The sequence below is a fragment of the Marmota marmota genome, unplaced genomic scaffold (assembly GCF_001458135.2).
Source record: "Marmota marmota marmota unplaced genomic scaffold, marMar, whole genome shotgun sequence".
Lineage (NCBI taxonomy): Eukaryota > Metazoa > Chordata > Mammalia > Rodentia > Sciuridae > Marmota > Marmota marmota.
Genome location: NW_026000026.1, coordinates 80,890,410 through 80,910,890, shown reverse-complemented (window position 1 = coordinate 80,910,890; position 20,481 = coordinate 80,890,410). Strand labels below are relative to the sequence as shown.

Genomic DNA, 20,481 nt, shown 5'->3' with positions numbered 1-20,481 from the left:
AATATTAAAAAAAAATAATAATAAAATAAATAAGTAAAATAAAGGTATTATGTCCAACTACAACTAAAAATAATAATAAAAAAATCTACAAATCTTCTTAAAAAAAAAAAATTTCCATGGAGCTGGGAGTGGTGACATTTGCTTGTAATACTAGCTACTCAGAAGGCTGAGACAGCAGGACCCCAAGTTTGAGGCCAGCCTTAGCAACTTAGCAAGACCCTGTCTCAAAAATAAAAAGGGCCGGGAATATGGCTTAGTGTACCACTAAGCACTGTACCAGTGCTTGCCTAGCACATGTGAGGCAAGCTATCCTTTGTCTCACTAATAAACAAAAGAAAAAGAATTGTGGGCCAATATGCCCAAGGACAAAGCTTTCCTGCAGTCTGATCTAGACCAACACACTGGATCTAGAGGGAAGACAAGTCACTGGGCGAGGAGGTGGTCTAAAGCCCTGAGTGCAGGCAAATGCCAACCTGAGTCTCCGAGACCTTCAGCCCCAGGTTTTCTGGGTACTGCCACTGTCTGTCTGGCTCTAGCAGGAGGCTGAGAGCCTCGGCAGTCTCCACAACCTCTGGACTTCTGGTGCTCCACCTGCTTGGGGTGGAAGTGGACTTTCTCAGGAGGTCTAGGATGGAGCAGCAGGAGGTGACTTGGCTACCTCCCCCTCCCTCCATCCACACTCACGCCACCACTGAGTCCCGCACACACTGCCCCAAGCAGCCTTGACTTCATTGTGTCTTGCCTTCATCACCACAGAATCACAGCTACCTTGACTGAGGGCCACCACTCCTAACTGGTGTTCTGGTTCCCACTGCGCCGGCCACAGCCGTTCTACCTCGAGAGCCTATCCCCACTCACGTCAGTTCCTGAGGCCCCTTCCCATTTCCCCCTCTCTGGGTGTTTATAGGAAACCAACCACAACCACCCTTCAGTTCCACATGAGCTTCGCTGCAGCTGAGTCTTTCCCCATCGACTTAGCCCAGGCTCAGGCTATTTCTCTGGCAAACTGTCCCACTCACAAAATCCCAGAGCTCTACTCCATCAAGAAGGAATCCCAAGTGCTGGCTTGCTCACTGCCAGGTGTCAGACCGTCTTTCCCAAGTAGCCAACTACATAGCCTTGTGCCAGGTACACCAGGAATTTGCATCTTTCTTTTAAGTCTTTTATTCTGAGTTCTTAAAAAAAAGAGAAAAAACAAAACACAGAAGCCACAACCAGAAGAATAGACAAAAAGAGGACAAAGGCTTGGGATCAGCCAGAGTTACCAAGTGCATGGATGAGCACACACTTGGCCTCACTGGGTCTGCAGAGTGAAGCGGTAGAAAGTCCAGCCCTTGGGCATGTTAGATTTAAAGAGGGGAGACAGGTCACTTAAAAAAATATATATACTGTACACATCTATGTGAAGCGCTCTGTGCTGGGATCAGTGGGGCAAGGTCCCAGGAGCTGGGCTCCCTCCTCCTCAGACCAGGCTTCCAGCAGGCTCACAGGCTTGGCCATCATGGGGACCCTGCACTGGCCATCTTCTGCAGAGGGAGAAGTTAAAAATCCAGTCTCAAGCCAGGGTAGGCAGAGGTCAGAGGCCTGGAGATGGTCAACACTCCGTTAAGAACTCCCTGGGGGAAGGAAGCACATCCAGACGTAAGATCTCCTGACCTTTCCCTCCATCAAGGAGGATAAAACCTGGCCTTCTTGCTTCAGGAGAGGGGGACTAACTATCCCCCACGTGCTGATGCTGGTCGCTCTATTCTGGACCCTTCCGACACTGCAGCTCCCTCCAGCCCCTGGTGTTGTCACATGGCCCCACCAACTCTTGAGGAATGGAACCTTCCCCAGCCCCCCTTCCTTTGGTCCTCCCATGGCTGGGAAGGGCCAGAAAGCATACCTGTCTTGTGCCTGGCCTCTCACACAGTCTGCTCTGCGGTCTTCTTCTGTGAGGAGAGAAGTGTCAGGGCTCTTATCCCTGAGGTGTATCCCACTGCCACACCTGCCAGGGACTGGCGATTCCCCCAGGACAAATGCCAGGTCTATAGGGATCCCTGGGGATGGGGCAGTGCCTCATGTGCCCTCCAGGAAGGAGCCCAGGGCTTTCCTGACAAATCGAGGCCTACTGGGCACAGTGGGGATGCCATCCTGCCTGAGGGGCTAAGGCTCTGGCCATAGCATAGACCCTGCTCAGGCCATCAGCCCTGGAACCCTGCTGCTCCACAGGCAGAGCAGATGGCTATAAGAGTTTCCTCAGTAGGGACAGCCTGCCAGCTGGGTACACGTAGCCCAAGTCCTGTTTCTTCTCACCTGAAAGTCTGCGACAGCCCATGTGGGTCTCCCTGACCTCTGGGGGTATCCCTTTCCTTCATCCCTAACCCCCCTCATTCTCCACCTCATAGATGAGACAGGGCCACTTCTGTGGCTTCCAGAGGCTAGGAATACTCCCTTCCGGCTCTTTCTCACAAGATCCCACTTTAGAGTCAAGAATGGAGAGGGCAGGGACGTGTCTGGGTGTGTGAAGGGCTAACATTCACCCTGGGAACTGGGTTTGGGTCCCTTTTTCGGTCTGAGACGCTGCAGGAACTCATTTTACCTTTTTCTTCTTTTTCTTCTGAAGCAGTGAGTCAGGGTCTTTGGTTGAGGCCTTTTTTGCTTTCTTCTTTTTTTCCTTTTTGTCCTTTTCTTTTTTACCTGAGGGAAGAAAGGAAGTTTCTTGAACAACAGATTTTAATCCTGAGTGCTGGGCCATGCTGGAGGTATAGGGGTGGGCAGGACTCCAGGGTTCCAGGGCCTGCTCCTCCTGGCTGGTACTCAGCTCTCCCCACAGCCCAGCAAGCCATCAACACAGCCCCAGGGTGGGGCCAGGACACCTGTCCTTCAAAACCAGCCTCATGCCTTCTTCATCCATGGACCACTTGGACTATGACTAATTTTCTTTAAATTAACTCAATTATTATTATTATTATTACTATTTTTTTTGGGGGGGTGGGGCAGTGCTGGGGATGAAACCCAAGGCCTCACGCATGCTAGGTAAGTGCTCTACCACTGAGCTATATCCCTGGCCCTAAATTAACTCATTTAAAAAATTCCCTCACAGGGCTGGGGATGTGGTTCTGTAGTAGGATGCTTGCCTAGCATGCGTGAAGCCCTGGGTTTCATCCCCAACCACCCCCCGCCACACACACACACACACCAAAAAAAAAAAAAAAAAGAAAAAACAGCAAAACCTCCCACTGTTACTTTGACAGGAAAGTGGGAACCTAGTACAGTACTGAGCACCAAAGGGTCAAGCGTCCTGCTCTGAGGGCCACCCTGCCTTTGCCCTGGAGGCATTAGGCATCTACCCGTCTCCTGTATTCCTCTACCACCACTGGTGCAGCGCAAGAGGGTTGCCTGTTTGGAGCCGGTGAAACCCCCTGACCCTGAGCATCCTCCTTCTCTGAGCCTCAGTTCTCCATCTGCAAAATGGGAATGAAATACCTCTTGTGCTGGCACAAGGACTGATGAGGACCTACTGAGCGCAGACTCTAGCACAGGTCTCAATGAATAGGAAACCGAGGTCTAGAGAGATGATGAGGGCTCAGGTGTTCTGGTCCATTTTGCACCCCAGAGCTGGTGGGAGAAACAGGCTCTTCCAAAATCTGACATGGGCCAAAGAGGCACAGGACACCATTCTCTGCCCTTGTCAGGCTGCAGCCTGAGCCTGGATCTTCTAGAAGCCTGAAGCTGAAAATGAATGTGACTGTCAGATACTAAGGGAACATTCTGGGCTTTGGGGAGCTGGCTCGCAGCTCTGCCCCAGGTGCTCTGGAATCTTTTCCGGCTTTGCCACTGGCTGCCCCCAAGACCCTGGAAAACCCATCCAGGGATCTCCTTGTGCACGGGGAAGAGACCAAGAGTTGGCTAAGGACCCCTGCCGCCCTCAGCATGCATGGGCCTAGGGAAGCAAGATCTTACTTACTTTTATCAGATTTTTTCTTCTCCTTTTTGCTTTTTGGGTCACTTTGATCTCCACCCTCAACCTTCACCATCCCCAGCTCCCCTTCTGGCTGGTCCCTGGCCCCATGGGAGCCGGAAGGTCCCTTCCCCTTCTTCTCCTTTGTGTTGCCACTTGCTCTGTCTCTCTTTTTCCCTTTGGAAGTCCTGGAGGCCTTTTCTGAGGAAATAGCGCTCTCCCCGCCTTCCTCGGACACTAGCTGCTTCTTCTTTTTGCTCTTGGGGGCTCTGGTGGCTGACTGGTCTCCTGACAGCTTCCGCTTCCGGCCTTTCCGGCTGCTGTCCTTGGCGGCATCTGTGGCCTTCTTCCTTTCCTGCTCCAGTAGCTCCTTCAGGACCTTCATCACTGAGGCCTGCACCTGGGCCTCAGTCAGGGGCCAGGGAGCCCCCTGGAAGTGCTGGGCAATGTTGCTCTGCAGTCCCTGTGTGGAGTCTGTGGAGCTCGGGGCTTCCTTCCTGGGCTTCTCAGAGGTGGCACCTGAGGTGGCTTCCTTTTTACCTGTGGAGAGAGGAGTTGGAGTCACGGATCCGGGGAAGCTGAGGACAAATATCTATGGTGAGCGCTGAGAGGATGCAAGGAAAGACAGCTCCTCCTCTTGCAGGGGTATAGACAGGAAGGGAAGGTCCAGTGGTTACTCTGTCCCATCTCGTCTCCAGAGTCCTTGCGTTCCCCACACCTGGACCTTGCTTTCAACTTAGAGCTCTTTTGTCTTTCCATACAAAACTCAACTCAAATTAGGGTGAGGGATGGACAATGAACCCAGATGTTGATGTGAGGCCCTGAAATCTACCAACGAGATGAAAGAGCAAACAGAAGGGAGACGGTATCGTGTAGCCAGGAGTCCAGAGCTGGGTCAGGAGATCTGGTCTCTGAGTCTGACTTTACCACCAACCTCAGTGACTCTAGCCAGGACCCAGCTCCTCTCAAGGGCTGTTTCCCTGCTTGTAAAATGAGGAAATGGATGAATAATGAAGTCTCTGTATTATAAGCTATAGATTTAAAATAAAAGTGAAGCTTGTAGACGCTCAATTCATAATCCATTGACATAGGGGGCCCTTGGCCCTTCTAGGCCAGGGTTCTAGGCTGCTGGTGGGGGCACTGGGTGCACAAGTGGTGGTGGCTGACTAAGTAGGTTTACTGCATGCCAGAGTGACTTCTGGTGCAGCCTTTGTTTAGAATTTTCCACGCCTCTGCTTGCCTTTGATAATTGTGTGCTGACTACACGTGTAAAAAAAACCTTCCACAGCCCCCTCTAAAATGTCTCCTTGTCACACCCGCCTCTCACAAAGAGAACACTGGGGAGGAAAGTGAGCAACGACTCCGCTTCTGACCCAGCACGCGAAACTGCTACTTAAAGCCCAAAGACTGGGCCTTGCCACTGCCTCTGGCCTGGACAGGGCTCTACTCCATTCTGGGCTAAGCAGGCATAAAGCTCTTACCTGCTGTGCTCTGGAAGAGAGCTCAGTGGTTTGGCTCTGGAGGTGACTGCTTTGAGGAGGGATAAAGGCAAACATCCATGTCACACTGGGTTGGGGGCTACTCCCTGCAGCATGCAGTGGGCCTGACTGTGCCCATAATTCCCTCCAGTCTGCCCTCCAAAGCCCATGTGACTATTTTCTGCGTGCCATACCTTGACATGCCCTGGAGCACCACCCTCTGCAGGGCCTGTTTTAGACATGTTTAGAAACCCAGGGTGGGCTAGGGATGTGGCTCAGTGGTAGAGCGCTGGCCTGGAAAGCATGAGGCCCTGGGTTCAATCACCAGCACCAAAAAAAAAAAAAAGAAAAGAAACGAAACCCAGGGTGGTCTGGGGATTGTCAGTGCTTTAGAGTGCGTCAGAGTGGCTCTGGGCTGGTCCATTGCCAACTCCTGCAAACAGGCTTCCAGTCTTCTGTCTGAATCATCCTCAGCGCCTACACCCCACACCATGATCCTGTGTGTTGGGAAGAATAGTCAACGGGGATGGCTGGAAAGAGCAAGGTCTATTTCACAAGTCAAGGAGCTGCTTCCAGGCTGGGGACATAGCTCAGTTAGTAGAGTGCTTGCCTCACACACATAAGGTCCTGGGTTCCATCCCCAGCACTATAAAAAAAAAAAAAAGGGTGATGCTTCCTCTAGGCAGATATTCTCCTACAGCTGCAACCAGCTTCCTCTGGCTAGACACACCTGGCTCCTGGGCTGCCCAGACCATGGGAGCCAGATACCTCAGGGTGGGCCCCACTTACACTATGAGAAGGTCTCACTGGAGACCAAAGCCCCTCATTTGGAGAGCCCTGGTGGCAGACAGGACCATGTTAGTGGCACCGTTGCTGCAGGAGGACAAAAGGAGGCCCACTGCCTTGTCCTTCCACGTCCTAATGTCCCTTGACTTACCTGTTTTAAGGGAAACAGTGCCTGCCTGCTGAGACTCCAGTTTGCCGTCTGGGTCATCTTTTTTTGCCAGAGCAGAGGAAACCAAGGGGCTGGAGTCTGGCTTTGGAGTCACCTCTGAAGCCTGGGATTTGGCCAGGTTCAGCCCCGGGGTCACATAACCTGAGAGGAGAGACTGAAGAAGCCCAGTGTGAAAGAGGCTGCAAGCCCACCCATCCCGCCCAGAAGCATGACCTGCTGTGAGGACACCAGCCCAGGGCGCTCAGGCCTACCCTGCTGGGGCAGACTGAGTGGGCACGGAGCCCCGAGGTGCTTCAGTGCACCTTGTGAACTCCTTGATCAATACACATTTTAGATAATACATCCAAAAAGGAAATTTCTTATTATGAATGCAAACACAAAAGTCATCAGCACTTGCCATGTACAGAGAGAGTAACCTTAAAGAAACCTGGTTAAGAAATGTTTTTGTCTGGGAATTACCTAGAATCACAGACCCAGAGGTTAACTGCTTGGGCTCCTAGGGATTGGGGTAGGAGCTTGCCTGGCTCTTTCTTTTTTGGGGGGATTGAATCCAGGGGCGCTTAACCACTGAGCCACATCCCCAGTGCTTTTTTATATTTTATTTAGAAACAGGGTTTCACAAAGTTGCTAAGGCTGGCTTTGAACTTGCAATCCTCCTGCCTCACCCTCCCAAACCACCGGGAATACAGGTGTGCACCATCATGCCCAGTTGCCTGGTTCCTTTGCAGGCAGGATTTTGCCCAGGGCAAGAGGAGGCGGCCAGATGTCTGACCTGAAGGACACCTGGTCTAACTGGTCTAAGAGTCCAGCCCAACCCTGTGGGCAACCAGCCCTCTTCCTGGCAGTTACCTGGGAAGGGGCCACCACTTCATCCTCGCTGGACTCTTCTGTAGTCTCCTCCACCAAAGTCTCCTTCTTAGAAGGGGTTGGACCTACTGGAGAAGCAAAGGTATCCTGTTGAGGGCCCCTGGTGGCCCTTGTCAGTTAGGCAGAGTGAACCTTTCAGAGGCCTGAGATGCCAGGTCTAAGTCCCCTCATCCCTCCACCCAAGGACTCAGGGTTGGGCCCTCCCTGTGGAAGGTCCTGCTACATCATGTTATTCACGGCCTTCATCTCCAGCTCCCAAGGCCCCACTTATATCCCCTGCTTTCCCTTGTGGGGAAGCCTGGTCTTGGGAGTTAGGGGAGTCAATAAGAGGAGTCTGATACCAAGAAGCTACCAGCAGTTCAACAAGAGTCAGGGTTTTGAAATCATTTGGACAGATTTCCTCAGAGGGCTGGATAAATGGGTAAACGGAGGCCCAACATGGGATAACATGGCCAAGGTCTCAGATCAAGCTGGGACACAGAGCTGAGGCCAAAGCCCAGGGTTCTACCAGGCTGCATCCCACCCCTGCGCTGGACCTGCCCTCCTAGCACCCTCACCTAGCCTGGGGATTGACTTGGCTGTCTGAGGTCCCCTAGTGTCCTCACTCCCTGAAGAGCTGTCGCTGCTGTCCTCGCTGTCGTCTGAGCCCCCAGGGGCTTTGGCTTTGGAGTGGCCCGAGGGTGTGGCTGTGGCCTGCTGGCCTGCAGGAGGCTTGGGTTGTTTGAGCTTGTTGTTCACTCTGTTCTGGACAGGGGAGCTCTGGGGATGAGTCACAGTGAGTGCTCCCACAGCACTGTCAACCTAATTTGGTGAAAGAAAGAGTGGAAGGTCACGCCGAGCAGTATGGTGCCTGCTTAGCACAACAACGGGCTGGGCACTGTATCAGGGCCACACAGGTGGCCTCCTGGATCCCTCCCGCAGCTCTCCAGGGTGAACACTGTAGTTCCTCCTTACACACCAGCCCACCGAGATCCAGGGAGGTAAGTCCTGGGACTCAGGGTTGGGCCCTCCCTGTGGAAGGTCTGGTAACCCTGCTTCCCAGCTCACCTCACTTGAAGACTGGGTCCTGGCAGGAGGCTGGGCTTCATTTGCCTTGTGGGCGAGGACTTTCAGGGCGGCCTGCGTCAGCGGGAGGGAAGCTGAGTTCCGCTTTGCCACCTGTGGACAGTGAGGGGCAGCCCTGAGACCAATGGGTAACTGGGATGCCATCTAGGTCATGCCTGGTCAGACCCTGCCTGGCTGGGGTAAAAAGGGACCCAAGTACCAAGAACCATGGGGCTAGAGTTGGGGACGAGCAGCAATTAGAGGGGCAATGTCACCATTTGGGCAGAAAGATGGGTGGCAGGTTTAAGGTTATGAGAAAATCACCTTGTTCTTAGAGTAGAGAGAGAGCTCCCAGCAAGAAAGGGAAGTAGCTTGGTCCCACCTGAGGCCCACTCTGACTCGCACCCTCTTCAGGATAAACCTCTAGCTGGGGGTCCCCCTACTTTCTGCACCCACCAACAGTCAGGGAGCAAGAACTTCAACTTCCCGATCTGCAGGGTGCCCCCAGCTCACCTCCTCAGGGGGGCTTCCCTGCCCATCCTTCCTAAAGCAGATCACTCACTACTCTCTAGTTTATGTTCTGTTTCCTTCATTGCATCAAACAGTTGGTGGGGAACTTGTTTATTTGATTTCCTTGTTTAATGGTTGCTTCCCGACTGGCTTGAGAACTCCATGAGGACAGGGGCCCTCCTTGTCTTGTTCCTGCTATCGCCGTGTCTGGCAAGGGCAGATGGTCAACACCATCTACTCGCTGAGGGGCCAAACAGGTATGGGCTTTGGGGGTGTAGTGATCATGGGCTGGTTATACCCACCCAGCCCCTCCAAGTTGGCACTGCCCCCTAGATGCATGGCAACTTTCTCTCACCCTCTCAAGAAGAACTGGGTGGGGTGCAGTGAACAGCTCCTTCTCAATGGGATAACAAACCAATAAGGCTGAAAGAGCAGGGACCTGGGAATCAGGAGACCTGGGTTTTGGCCCTGCCTAATCCTGATCAAACCACAGCCCAGGTGGGGATGTGTGCTGTTTTATCTTCTGAACAGTGGGTCACTGCATTTTTAGATTCAGGCAAGGGTCAAATAACAATGCACTAAAAATGGTGAAAGCTGGGAAGAATGCTAAAGTGATTGTTCTACACATTCTGAAGGGCAACTTTTGTTCACGGCATTTTAAAAGTGGGAGAAAGAAAATAAATCAGAAGCTTCACCATGCTGAAAAAGCTGACGAAGGACTCCAGAGTGAAGTTGGCCCTGTTCAGTTGTGGGTTCCCTGAAAGCAATCCCGATTCTGTTTTCTGTTTGGGGTACTCGTGATTGAACCCAGGGCTGCTTTACCACTGAGCTACATCCCCAGCCCCTTTCATTTTTATTTAGAGACAGAGTCTCCCTAAGCTGCTTAGAGGCTTGCTTAGTTGCTGAGGTTGGCCTCAAATGTGATCCTCCTGCCTCAGCCTCCTGATTCATTGGGATTACAGTGTGTGCCACCATACCCTTGAAAGCAATTCCTAACAATACAAAAATGACTTGGGAATCTGGCATCAGGTCTATGGTCTGAAGGCCAGGAACGCCTCTGGCTATGAGGCCAATGCTATTGGGGGTGGGAGACGGCCACTGCAGTGGAATCCAGCTGCCCTCCCTCCCTGTCCACCAGGTACCTGAGTGGCTGCTGCCTCCTGTTTCTTGCCTTCCGATGTCCGACTGGACTCCTCCCTGCTGTTGGCTCGGGGAGTCGTCCGTGCATGGGCAGTGGGCACAATCACATTGGTCTTAATAGCTGAAATAGAGGACGGGAGCACATCAGGATACAGAAACCCATGGCCTCCTCAGTGGTGGCACAACCCAGTCACCAGCCCATCTGGGGACCCAGTGCTGTGCGTAGGCCTTCCACAGAAAGAGGTTTCACTCCATACCCCAAGCATTCCAGGCAGGGGCCTGTCATCTGACACAGCTCAGGAATATCCAATGGCTGCTATGGCAGTAATCCCCCACTTTTTCCTCATGTCCTCTCCTCTCAGCCAGTCAGGCTGCTACACCTGAGCCATGTGCTAGAACGCTGGTACCAGAGACTCCTCATGTAAAATGGTCTCTCCTGAGAGTCACCCAGATATTTGCAAAGGCTGTTCTAGAGTTCACCGGAGAGCAACTCATCAGAGCCCAAGACAAACCCCTGTCTCTTCAGACACGATGCTGGCAGAGTGGAATGTGGTACTATCTTGTAACCAGTAGGAACCACATCATAAATATGTACTGACAAACCTACAACGTCACAACATACCCACTGAGGATGACAAGCACTATGTACAGTATGGTCTACTTTAGAAACACAGGTGTGTCTTAGGCTTCAGTCAAGTCAGCAGCAGAGAAACGTTAGAAGTAATAATATTTGAGATGCAGGCAGTGGGGTTATAGGCGATATTTTTTCTTCTTCCTTTTTTTTTTTGTGGTACTGAGTTAAACCCAGAGCCTCACATATGCTAGACAAGAGCTCTACCAATGAGCTACATCCCCAGACTTCTAAATTTTGAGACAGGGTTTTACTAAATTGCCCAAACTGGCCTTGAGCTGCAATTCTCCTGCCTCAGTCTCTATAGCGGGGATTACAGGTGGGTACCAGGTGCCCAGCTGTTACTTTTTCTTTTGTGCTAAATATATTACGGTTTTTTTAAAAAAAAATATTTTTTAGTTGCCAATGGACCTTTATTTTTATTTATATGCGGTGCTGAGAATCGATCTCAGGCTTCACACATGCTAGGCAAGCACTCTACCACTGAGCCACAACCCCAGCTCATAATATCATTTCTTAATTACCTTGCCAGCATTAGGTATGATTTCCTCATTAAAGTGTTATAACAACAATAAGAGTAACAGCCATTTTTTGTTGTTATTGATAGAATCACAGATTCTTTTAAGTCAAGGACACCCCAGATCTGGTCCTACCTTCTGTTGATAGTGAGCTAGCCCTTCATCAGAGTGACAATGCAGGGCCTAGACACCTGGTCCCTGACCAATCCCTGGCCATGCAACTCGACCAGAGTTCTGTCCCCTTTCGCCTCAATGGGGTCATTGCCAGCAGCTCCACCCAGCTGAGCCTGGCAGGTGAAGCAGGGCACTCACCAGGAGTGGAGGACTGTGTGGCGGGGATCAGGTCTTCATCCTCGCTCTCGGAGGAGGAGTGCCGGGCAGTGCCATCTGAGACCCGGGCCTTCCTCAGGGTGTTCGAAGCTTGGGCCTGTGCAGGAGTAGCAGGTGGGCCAGCTGGACTACGATTAGGGTCGACAAAAATCAGAGGGGGTTTAATCACCTTGAAAAACAAAAACAGAACATACCCCCCAGTGATTAAAGGCTTGGCCAGGGAAAGAGGAAGACAGGAACTTTGTAAGGCAAAGGGGTCCAAGAAGCGTAGGCGCAGCTGGGCACAGAGGCTACTCTAGCTGCCTAGGGCACTCCCAGCCCACACCCATCCCAGGGCACCTTCCAAGACCCAGCACAGCACTTCACAGTTCACAGGAGCCCACCTGACCCTGACAGTGAACCCCCGAGGGCAGCAGTATCAGTTACACTCACAGGTGGGAGGTCTACAAGCTACAAGTCCAGAAAGGGAAGGAGTGCCCACCATCATAGCCTGCTAGAAGCAAAGCCAGGGCCACAGTGTTCAACTGAGCCTTCTTTCCCCTGGCTGACTTTAGAGACCTGGTGAGGCGGAGCCCTAAAGTCTTTCCTACAGTGACCTGGCCATAATGTAAGGTTCCCCAGGAAGGTGCTTAGAGTCTAGCTCTCCCCGTTGCAGCAACTCTGACATGTCCTTGAGATGGGGCCCAGGCTGCAGCCCCAGCTACACTGACCTAGTTTCAATACATAAAATACATGAGGAAAACAAGGGTGGTTGGGTGGGGAAGAACCACGGGATTAAGATTTAAAGGGATTAATAACCTAATGCAGCGTGTGGCCCTTATTTGGAATCTTATCTGAACACATCAAATATAAAAAATACCATTCATGAGATAATTGGGGAAATGAGAACGCTTGTCTGGGTAGGTCAGTTTTTTTAGCTGTGATATACAATCGTGGCTGTGCTTAAAAGGAAGAAAAAAGAAAGAGACCTCATTCAGACCGGCACACTGAAATCCTAGTGGATGAGACGACAGGCCTAAGACCAGCTTCAAAGTGGCCAGGGTGCTGGGAGGTGAGGGGGGGGGGTGTGCTCGGAGCCAGCCTGATCAGTGCGTGTGACTGCAGAGACTGGGCTGGCTGTGGAGTTCTTCACACTGCCTCACCTTTGGGTGGGCTCTCAATGTCCCAATGAGAGAGTGACAGGAAAAGCAGGTGGCAACAGCAGCTCACTGGTATTGTGCAGACCAGTCTGGCTAGGAACTGCAGCTCCTAGAATATGCCACCCATGCACCAGGGGAATCCAGGTCTGCTTCCTCCTAAAAGCCCCCAACTAAGGAGAGCAGGGAGAGCCATGAGCCAAGGACGGGGGCACCTACTTTCCACTTGGGAAATGTCAGCACTAACCTGAGGTCTGTTCCTGCTCTGGCTAGTGGGGCAATTCAGGGCAGGAGGGGGAGGTGCCTGAGGCCTGGGTGAGGGGCAGTTAGACCTGGGGCTGGGTTGGGTCTCTGTTCGACACACCACCCTGCCCACCTCGTGGGCCTGACTTGTCATTCAGTATCCCTCAAGGTGCTGTGCTGAGAGAGGTAAAGTAAAAAGTAAGCAGAAAGGTGCCTGCCCGAGGGTGGAAGCTCTGCTGGGCTTAGGCCCTTCCTACCCCTGCCAAACAGCCTCCCCCACGGCTGCTCTGATCTGCCACTTCCAGAGCCTTCCTTCCCACGTGATGAAAAAGAGAAGGATGCAAAGTGGGAGAAGGCTTGCAGTGGAGGGAGGGGGATCTATATATATGTGAGAAGACAGAAGAACAGATTGTCAGGGACCAAGAGAGGCAACGAACCCACTGAGGCAAACAATAGCGTCTCGGGATGTTAAAAGCAGCGCAGCAGCAGAGCCTCCTCCCAGCTCCACCGGCCCACGCCACCCCGGCCCGGGCCCGGCCGCTGGGCTGTGGGAGGGAGGTGGTGCAGGGGCCCGGATGCAGAGGGCGGCTGGGCCACAAGGGGCCCACAGCCCGGTACTATTCTAAGCAGCAGAGCAAGAATCAGGCCTGGAGAGTTCAAAGAGGAGGGCTGCATCACCAAGGGTGCAGGGGACACCCCCTTCTGTGCCTGCCTTTGCCATGACAGTCCTATGTGGTCAAGCCCCAAAGGCCGGAGACCTAGTTTCTCACCTGTTGAAAGAACAAATAGTAATCCCTGTCGGTCACTCACTGGGATGGGGGCACTGAACATTAGCTCATGCAGGGGCTCCTGTTCTGGTTAGAGAAGCTCCTTGAGCGTCATTGCTCTGCTCGAGCCCATGGCTGCACCTGTAAGTGCGGCATACTAAGGACCAGAAGGAGCCCAGGGGCTCCCTTCCCACTCGTGCTCTGGTGCCCGTGGGAAGAAGCCAGAGGCTTCCTGGGCAGCACCTGCGGCCTGTTAAAGTGGAGGTCACAGCTTGTGTCCTCACTCAGTAAGACTGGGGCCAGGTGGAGCTGGTGGCTCAGGCTGCAGACCCCAGCATGGGACACAGTCACAAAGGCATGATTGCTCCAAGAGTCCCTGCCAAAACTGCCTGTGGAGTGGAAGTGTAGCTCATTGGTAAGAGGAGTTCTGAGCACAGGAGTCCCTGGGCTCATCCCCAGCACCTCAAAAACAACACAAAAACCTGTCCGCGGATTGGGTAGCAGAATCTGGGCCAGTCCTACCCTAGGGGACTAAGAAATGCCACTATTTGGGGATGTGGCTGAGAATTTTGAGCCTTGCCCCAGGGGTTGAAAAGGCTGAGGTCCAAAGACTTTGCTCAGGGTGACCAGCAAAATGCTCTAAAATGCAGAATTGGAAGTTAGTTCTCTAGGGACCAGCCAGGAGCTCCTCCTAGTACCCAGCATGCCAGGCCTTAATTTAACACCCTTAGTTTCTGACAGGTTTCTCCTCTCTGAAACTCTGAGGGCAGGGCCTATGTCTTTTGTTGTTTGGCACAATAACAGAGAAACTGACACTTTCAAAAAAATTAATTAAGCTGGTAGGTAAAAACCACATATGCTCTTGGTGCATATCCATGCCGTGACACACATGTGTCGTGGAATGACTCCCTTGAGCTATTTAATGCATGCATTGCCTCACACACCTACCACTTTCCTTCTAATCAGCACCCAAGCCAGGCTGCAGTGCAGGCCCTAGCCAAGGCCCCTGCTCTACACAACATGGCAGAGGTGCAGCCAGGGGACTGGGATTGGAGCCTGGGGCTCAGCCCACATCAAGCTCTTGCTAGGTTGGTGGGCTAATAAGAAAAACAGCAAAAACTGCCAATAACAAAATGTTTGATAAATGCTTAATAATGATAGTAATCATAATTAAGGGACTGAGAAGCTTAAAGTCCCCCAGCTAGGCGGAGGCCACAGCTTCCCCAGGAAGTGCCTGTCTTCCCAATCTTCCCTGGGGAATGCACAAACTGCCGACTATTTTCCCTTCTGCTTTTCAAACAGGGGCTCCAGAATCTTCAGGACTAACGTACCAATTAAATGGTTCAGTTTAAGCATGATGTTCATTTTAATTGTGTTAGCCAGCCCCCGCAGGGAAATGCAGAGGGGCCCCTCCCTCCCAGCTGTTCTGAGCCCTCAAGAAGGAGACTTCACAAAGCTCCACAGCAAGCCAGGGGCACAGCCCAAGCCCCAGAGAAATGTCTGGACAGGGCCAGGGAGCACGGCCTGGGTTCAAATGGATGGGGCAGGCTGCTCAACTCTGAGCCTCATCCCCCTCCTTAAAATACAAATAACAAAAGGACCTTCCCTCAGAGTTCTTGTGGGATTAAACAGAATAACTCAAAATGGGATTCAGTACAGTCCCTGGCACACAGGGAGGGACCAATAACATTAATTTTTCACCATGGTTTTGGTGAAGGTGTGTGAGCAGCCGTCAGGAGAACCTCAGTGACAGACTGACACCTGATACAGAAGGACAGTGGTGAAGCAGGCCCACTGGTGTGGGGGCTGCAGGATTCCAGCAGCTCTGGTGAGGCTGCTAGAAAGGCCTGGGTTCACATGAAAATTTAGGCCCCAGCAGTCAAGCTCCCTTGGTCTCTGAAGTCAGAGAGAAGATGGGCTTGGTCCCTCCCTTGGGGACTCTGTCTAAGGAACACCAGGGGTGCAGCAGAGCATGCTAAGGTGCCACAGTTGCTCAGGTTGGGGTCTTGGGCAAGGCCATGGAATTCTGATGAGCCCTGCAGAGAAGCTCAGGTCCCAAGCCAGCACAAGAACATACAGGGGCCAGGAGCCAGTGTTTGTGCCCTTCTCAGCCTCTTCCTGAGAATCTGGGGAAATTGCTTCAACTCTCAGGGCCTCCATTCCTGAAGTGTCAAATGGGGCAATGCCACCTGCCCTCCTGACAATCATAGGCATTCTGGCACAGGCAGAGGATTGTGCCAAGGACTTGAGGTACTTGCATCAGTACAGATGAGGAGACAGGCACTGTTACTGACCCCATCCATTTTACAACTGAAATGCCAAGCCTCAGGAAGGTCAAAGCATTTGCTGGGGCCTAGGGCTGGTAGGTATGGACCTGGCCTCTACCCTCCGCTACCCTGCTTGGAAGCCTGTGTGTTCAACTTTCTCTGCCGCCTGCCTCATGGGGTTACTGTCCAGATGAATGTGTCAGAGAGAGCTCTGGAAACTGTGAAGTGTGTTTAAAAGTGGCAAGTTTTCCCTGTGGCAAGATCTGCACCCCACCCCCAGTTCACCACCCCTGCTGAGCTGGGCCTGGCGTGTCTTCGGACCAGGTGCTGCCTACCTGGCTTGATGGCAGCTCTTCGCCACTGCTGTCTGAGGACACCTCTGCATTCTCAGCGGGTCCTGAGGTCAGGGCCTTGCCTCTGGCAGTCTTGGAGGTACCATCCTTCTGAGGAGGCAAGAACATGATGGGGAAGGGGTATGAGCTGAGGGGGAACACAGCTAGTGACAATGCCCCTCTTGTGTTCTGGCTCTCTGGGGAAGATGGCACAACTCCATTCTGCATACACACAAAAAGGGGACACCTGCTGGCCAGGCATGCCCCACAGCCACTGGACACATATCTCCATCTACTTACTTTCTTCCAGACCTGACTCTGAACTTGAAAGGTGTGTATGACTTAGTCACAGCTAAAACCTGGGGGCTGTGGTGTTGGTGGCCTGTAGCCTGGGGCGAGGTTGTAGGTCAGTGGTCTCAGCACAGCTCATATGTGATTCTAACACCCCCAGCTAAAAGTGGCCTGCTGGCCGCCATCCTTCCCGGCCAGGCCAGGCATGAGGGGCTGGCTGAACGGGCCCTGCAGTCAGGCCAGAGGGCAGTTCCGTGCTCCCTACCAGGATAGAGACTCTATCTGTCATTACTTCAGTTCAGCCACAAGAAGCATTGGGCCTGAGCCCTTGATTCCTGAGGAGGAGCTAAAAGAATCTGATTTGTATGAGGCATTTATCAATTTTAACTTTTCTTATTTTTGTCTTTTTCAATACTGGGGATTGAACCCAGGGGAGCTTTATCATTGAGCCTTGTCCTTACACCTTTTCATCTTTGAATTGCCATTTAAGTTGCCAAGTCTGGCCTAGAACTTGCCATCCTCCTGCCTTAGCCTCCTTTGTTGGAATTACAGCCATGTTCCACCGCACCCAGCTTCCCAATTTTTTTTTTTTTGGGTACCTGGGATTGAACCCAGGGGTCCTTAACCACTGTGCCATATCCCCACTCCTTTTTAATATTTTATTTAGAGACAGGGTTTCTCTAAGTCGCTAGGGTCTCACTGTGCTGAGGCTGGCTTTGAATCTGTTATTTTCCAGCCTCAGCCTCAGGAACTGCTAGGATTATGGGTATGCACCAACAGCTCTGGCTCCAGCTTCCCAATTTTTAAATGGGGCAACTACAACACACACAGTTGACTGCTTCCCCAGCAGTGATGCCTATCAATCTTCCTTACAGATTCTGACTCTGCTCTGGTGGTGCTCATCACCTGCTCTGGGGAGGGTGGCCCTCCTCCTAGCCACTCATGGGAACTACAGGCCCCTCATCAATGATCAGGGCGAGGGCTTGGGCACCTCCAGCCGGAAATCTGGAAAAGGAGACCTGAGAAGGGGTCTGCTAGGAATGTTTGCAGCTCTTCAGGAGCTGCTACAGCCCTGCTATGACCAAGAGGCTAGTGGGTCATCAGGGAAGCTGAAGAACCGGTCCCCCAGTGCTAAAGCCCTTCTGAACTGGGTTTTCTCCTGCAGCCTGGGACACCATGACTGACACAGCAACTCACCAAAAACTTATGAATCAAAAAGCTGCACAGGTCAGTATATGACTGGGATCCATGTCTTCGCCTGGGATCTAGACCCTACATATATGTTACCAGTGGCAGGCAACAGGAAGGATGCTGTCTGTGAGACAGTGCCTTTACTGACCACCTGCCCTTGGGTCCATCGGCTGCACACACTGCTTTGTGAAGTTCACATCTCCACCTGTGCCTGGGCATGTCTGGTCTTCCTTCTAGCTCAGTTCAACCATACTTGCCTCTGGCCTCTCACAGACCTGTTTTCCTCACTCCAGAAGATAAAAGCACTACCAGAACATTCTTCCATGATCCAGTCACCTGTCTCGCCCTACATACTACAGGCTCCTTGAGGTGAGGGCCAATGCCTTCCATTCACAAAGGCAGAGGTCAAACCTAGGAGCATCTAACACAGTTCTTGATGTTTGTTTTACTTATGAAGAAAATGGAAATCTAAGAGATGAAACTTGGCCAGGAGTGATTTCTGGCTTCCTTCAAGAAAAGGAAGATTTGGCCATAATGAGGGTACATTTCTACAAGGTCACAACTGGTAGTTTTATAATAGGGCCGTCCCTCCAGTTGGCTCTAATTTTGCTACATACCTATGGTCTCTCCTATTCCCAAGGCTCAGCGTCAGTTGCCATCGTTTATCACTTCTGTCAGGCCAGTGTCAACCACTTCCATAACGTGCCTGAGCCCTAACTAGAATCTGTCACCCTAAGTTTCTGTAGGACATAGCTAGTCCTGCTGCCTTCTATAATCAGAGAAAATTGTCCTGATAAAAGGTCATTTCTCATTTCCTCTCTCCCAACTCCCCAGGACCAAGGCTCCACACTAAGCTAGCTGGGACTTCCCTTGGGAGACGCACCTGCCTCTGAGGCCTAGGATATGATTTCCTCTACCCCGCCAGACCTCATGATCCCTGCACCACAGTCCAAACCTCTGTGCCTTAAAAGGAGGTGCTCAACTGAACTTGCACAGATATCTGCTCGAGCCTCGGACACCCTTCATTGGGGAGACCTTGGTTTGAGGGATTTACAGCAGATGACATCTAAGGGACATGGAGGACAGCAGTAAAGGAAGGGACCCTAGAGCCAGAGCCTTACTGTGCTCTTCTTTCCCCACCTGGCCCTGAACTTGAGTTCCAACTGAGGAGTGGATGGCGGTGCCTTGGAGGCCTGCAGGTCTTACCTGAGCCGGGGTCACAGCTGCTGGTGTCTCCCCCTCACTATCGGACTCCTCGCTGCTGCTATCTGAATCATCCTCCTGCTTCCCCAGTGGGGCCTGGGCGGATGCAGACTTGGGGGGAGCTGGAGGAGCTCCTTTCATGGGGGAACCCTTGGCAGGGCCTGAGGCATTCCTGACCTGGAGTTTATTTTCCAAGGGCTTCGCCTGCAGTGAGAGAGCGAGTGAGGGCAGAGAGACGGGGAACGTGTGAAGACGAGGAGGTGGATGGGCAAAGAGGGGCCATGGCCCTTGTAGGGGCTGGGCTTGGAGCATGCCTGTGGCTCTTGGCACAGACAGTGAAGCACAGGGGTGCTCCCCACCCAGCACCCTGGCCCACCTGTGCTGGTGCCACCTCCTCCTCTTCACTGTCTGACTCCTCCTCGCTGCTCTCTGAGTCCTCCTCCTCTGCCCTGCCAACAGACCCCTTCTGGGTCTGGGCTGCTCCGGCCACTGCCTTTCCCGTGGTGGCCACAGATGCCTGGCCCTTCATTGTGACGGTGCTGTTCTGGGGGGTTCTCACTGATGGCTTCCCCTGAATTGGGAGGAGATTATGGTACTGGAGACACAGGGGAACAGCATAGCTCCTTTCAGACTAAACTCCCCCATGGTATGACTCCCAAGGTCACCCCTGCCCAGGCAGGGCCTTGTCCAGGCTGGGGCCACTGCTTGGTTGTCCTTTCTGCCCTAACTCCTGACACTTCTTGTGGCTTTTGGCCCCACTTGCCTTGGCCGGGGACCCCTGTTTGGCTGGAGCAACTGCAGTAAGCACTTTTCCGGGGGCTGACGTGCCTTTGGCTGAAGACGCTCTAATGGGAGCTGGGCTGGCTTTGGCCTGAATGGTGTTCCCCAAGGCCTTCACCTGGAAGGAGAAGAGAAAGTTACAGGAGCAGGTGACATGCGCAGGCAGAATGTGGATTCTGTAGTCAGATCCTGAGCTCGGATTTGGGTCCCTTCATTTAATAGCTGTGTGAATGTGAAAGCATTTGACTCACTGGGCCCCAATTTCCTCTTCTGTAAAATGAGGAAAATAACCCCACCTATAGGGTTATTGTGAGATTAAGTAGGAAATCCTGTTTGTGTGACACAGTGCCTGGCACATGCGAAACACTCAAATTCATTACCGTAAGCATTTTTCTTTGTGGGAACTAAGCATAAGCCTATCTAGAACCAAGGTGCCTTCTAGGTTCCCTTTCAGTTAGGTAAAAGTTGAGGGCCATAAAGGGTAGGTAACATTTCTCTGCCTCCCTGCTGGCTGGAATGCTGAAGTAATAAACGGAGCTTGAGCAGCCACATTAATCTATGAGGAGGGAGCCAGGTACTGAGGATAATAGAACAAGGCAGAAACCATTTCCAAAATGTCTGTCTGGGTCTCCGGCAAATGCAGATCTTACAGAGAGTTTGATAAAGGAAATTTCCAGAGATCCTTGCCAGAAGTATAGCAGTAGGCCTGGCATTGTCAGCATCTCAAAGCCCTGGCTCATTCAGAGATGTCATCTGGTCAGTGTCAGAAGATACCCTACCCCAGTGTCCCTCAGGTGCATGAAAGTAAGTGGAATGAAGAGTCAAGACTTCAGAAAGGAGAAGGCTACCTGCACA

The 20,481-nt window shown here is 52.2% G+C and overlaps 1 protein-coding gene across 3 annotated transcripts in view; it reads right to left on the bottom strand.

The window, feature by feature from the left end:
- Window positions 1–1,148: 1,148 nt before the first annotated feature.
- Tcof1 (treacle ribosome biogenesis factor 1) overlaps window positions 1,149–20,481 on the bottom strand; it is a 35,544-nt gene continuing 16,211 nt past the window's right edge. For all 3 annotated transcript variants that reach the window (XM_015486197.2, XM_015486206.2, XM_048811800.1), the window contains 14 exons: window positions 19,610–19,744; window positions 19,223–19,417; window positions 18,850–19,050; window positions 16,165–16,272; window positions 11,399–11,585; window positions 9,940–10,058; window positions 8,291–8,401; window positions 7,801–8,044; window positions 7,226–7,311; window positions 6,359–6,530; window positions 3,950–4,483; window positions 2,582–2,679; window positions 1,886–1,931; window positions 1,149–1,616 (listed from right to left, as the gene is read on the bottom strand). In XM_015486197.2, coding sequence (XP_015341683.2) covers window positions 1,905–1,931; window positions 2,582–2,679; window positions 3,950–4,483; window positions 6,359–6,530; window positions 7,226–7,311; window positions 7,801–8,044; window positions 8,291–8,401; window positions 9,940–10,058; window positions 11,399–11,585; window positions 16,165–16,272; window positions 18,850–19,050; window positions 19,223–19,417; window positions 19,610–19,744 — 2,217 coding nt within the window. In that variant the 3' untranslated portion in view covers window positions 1,149–1,616; window positions 1,886–1,904. The remainder of the gene's footprint in view (window positions 1,617–1,885; window positions 1,932–2,581; window positions 2,680–3,949; window positions 4,484–6,358; window positions 6,531–7,225; window positions 7,312–7,800; window positions 8,045–8,290; window positions 8,402–9,939; window positions 10,059–11,398; window positions 11,586–16,164; window positions 16,273–18,849; window positions 19,051–19,222; window positions 19,418–19,609; window positions 19,745–20,481) is intronic.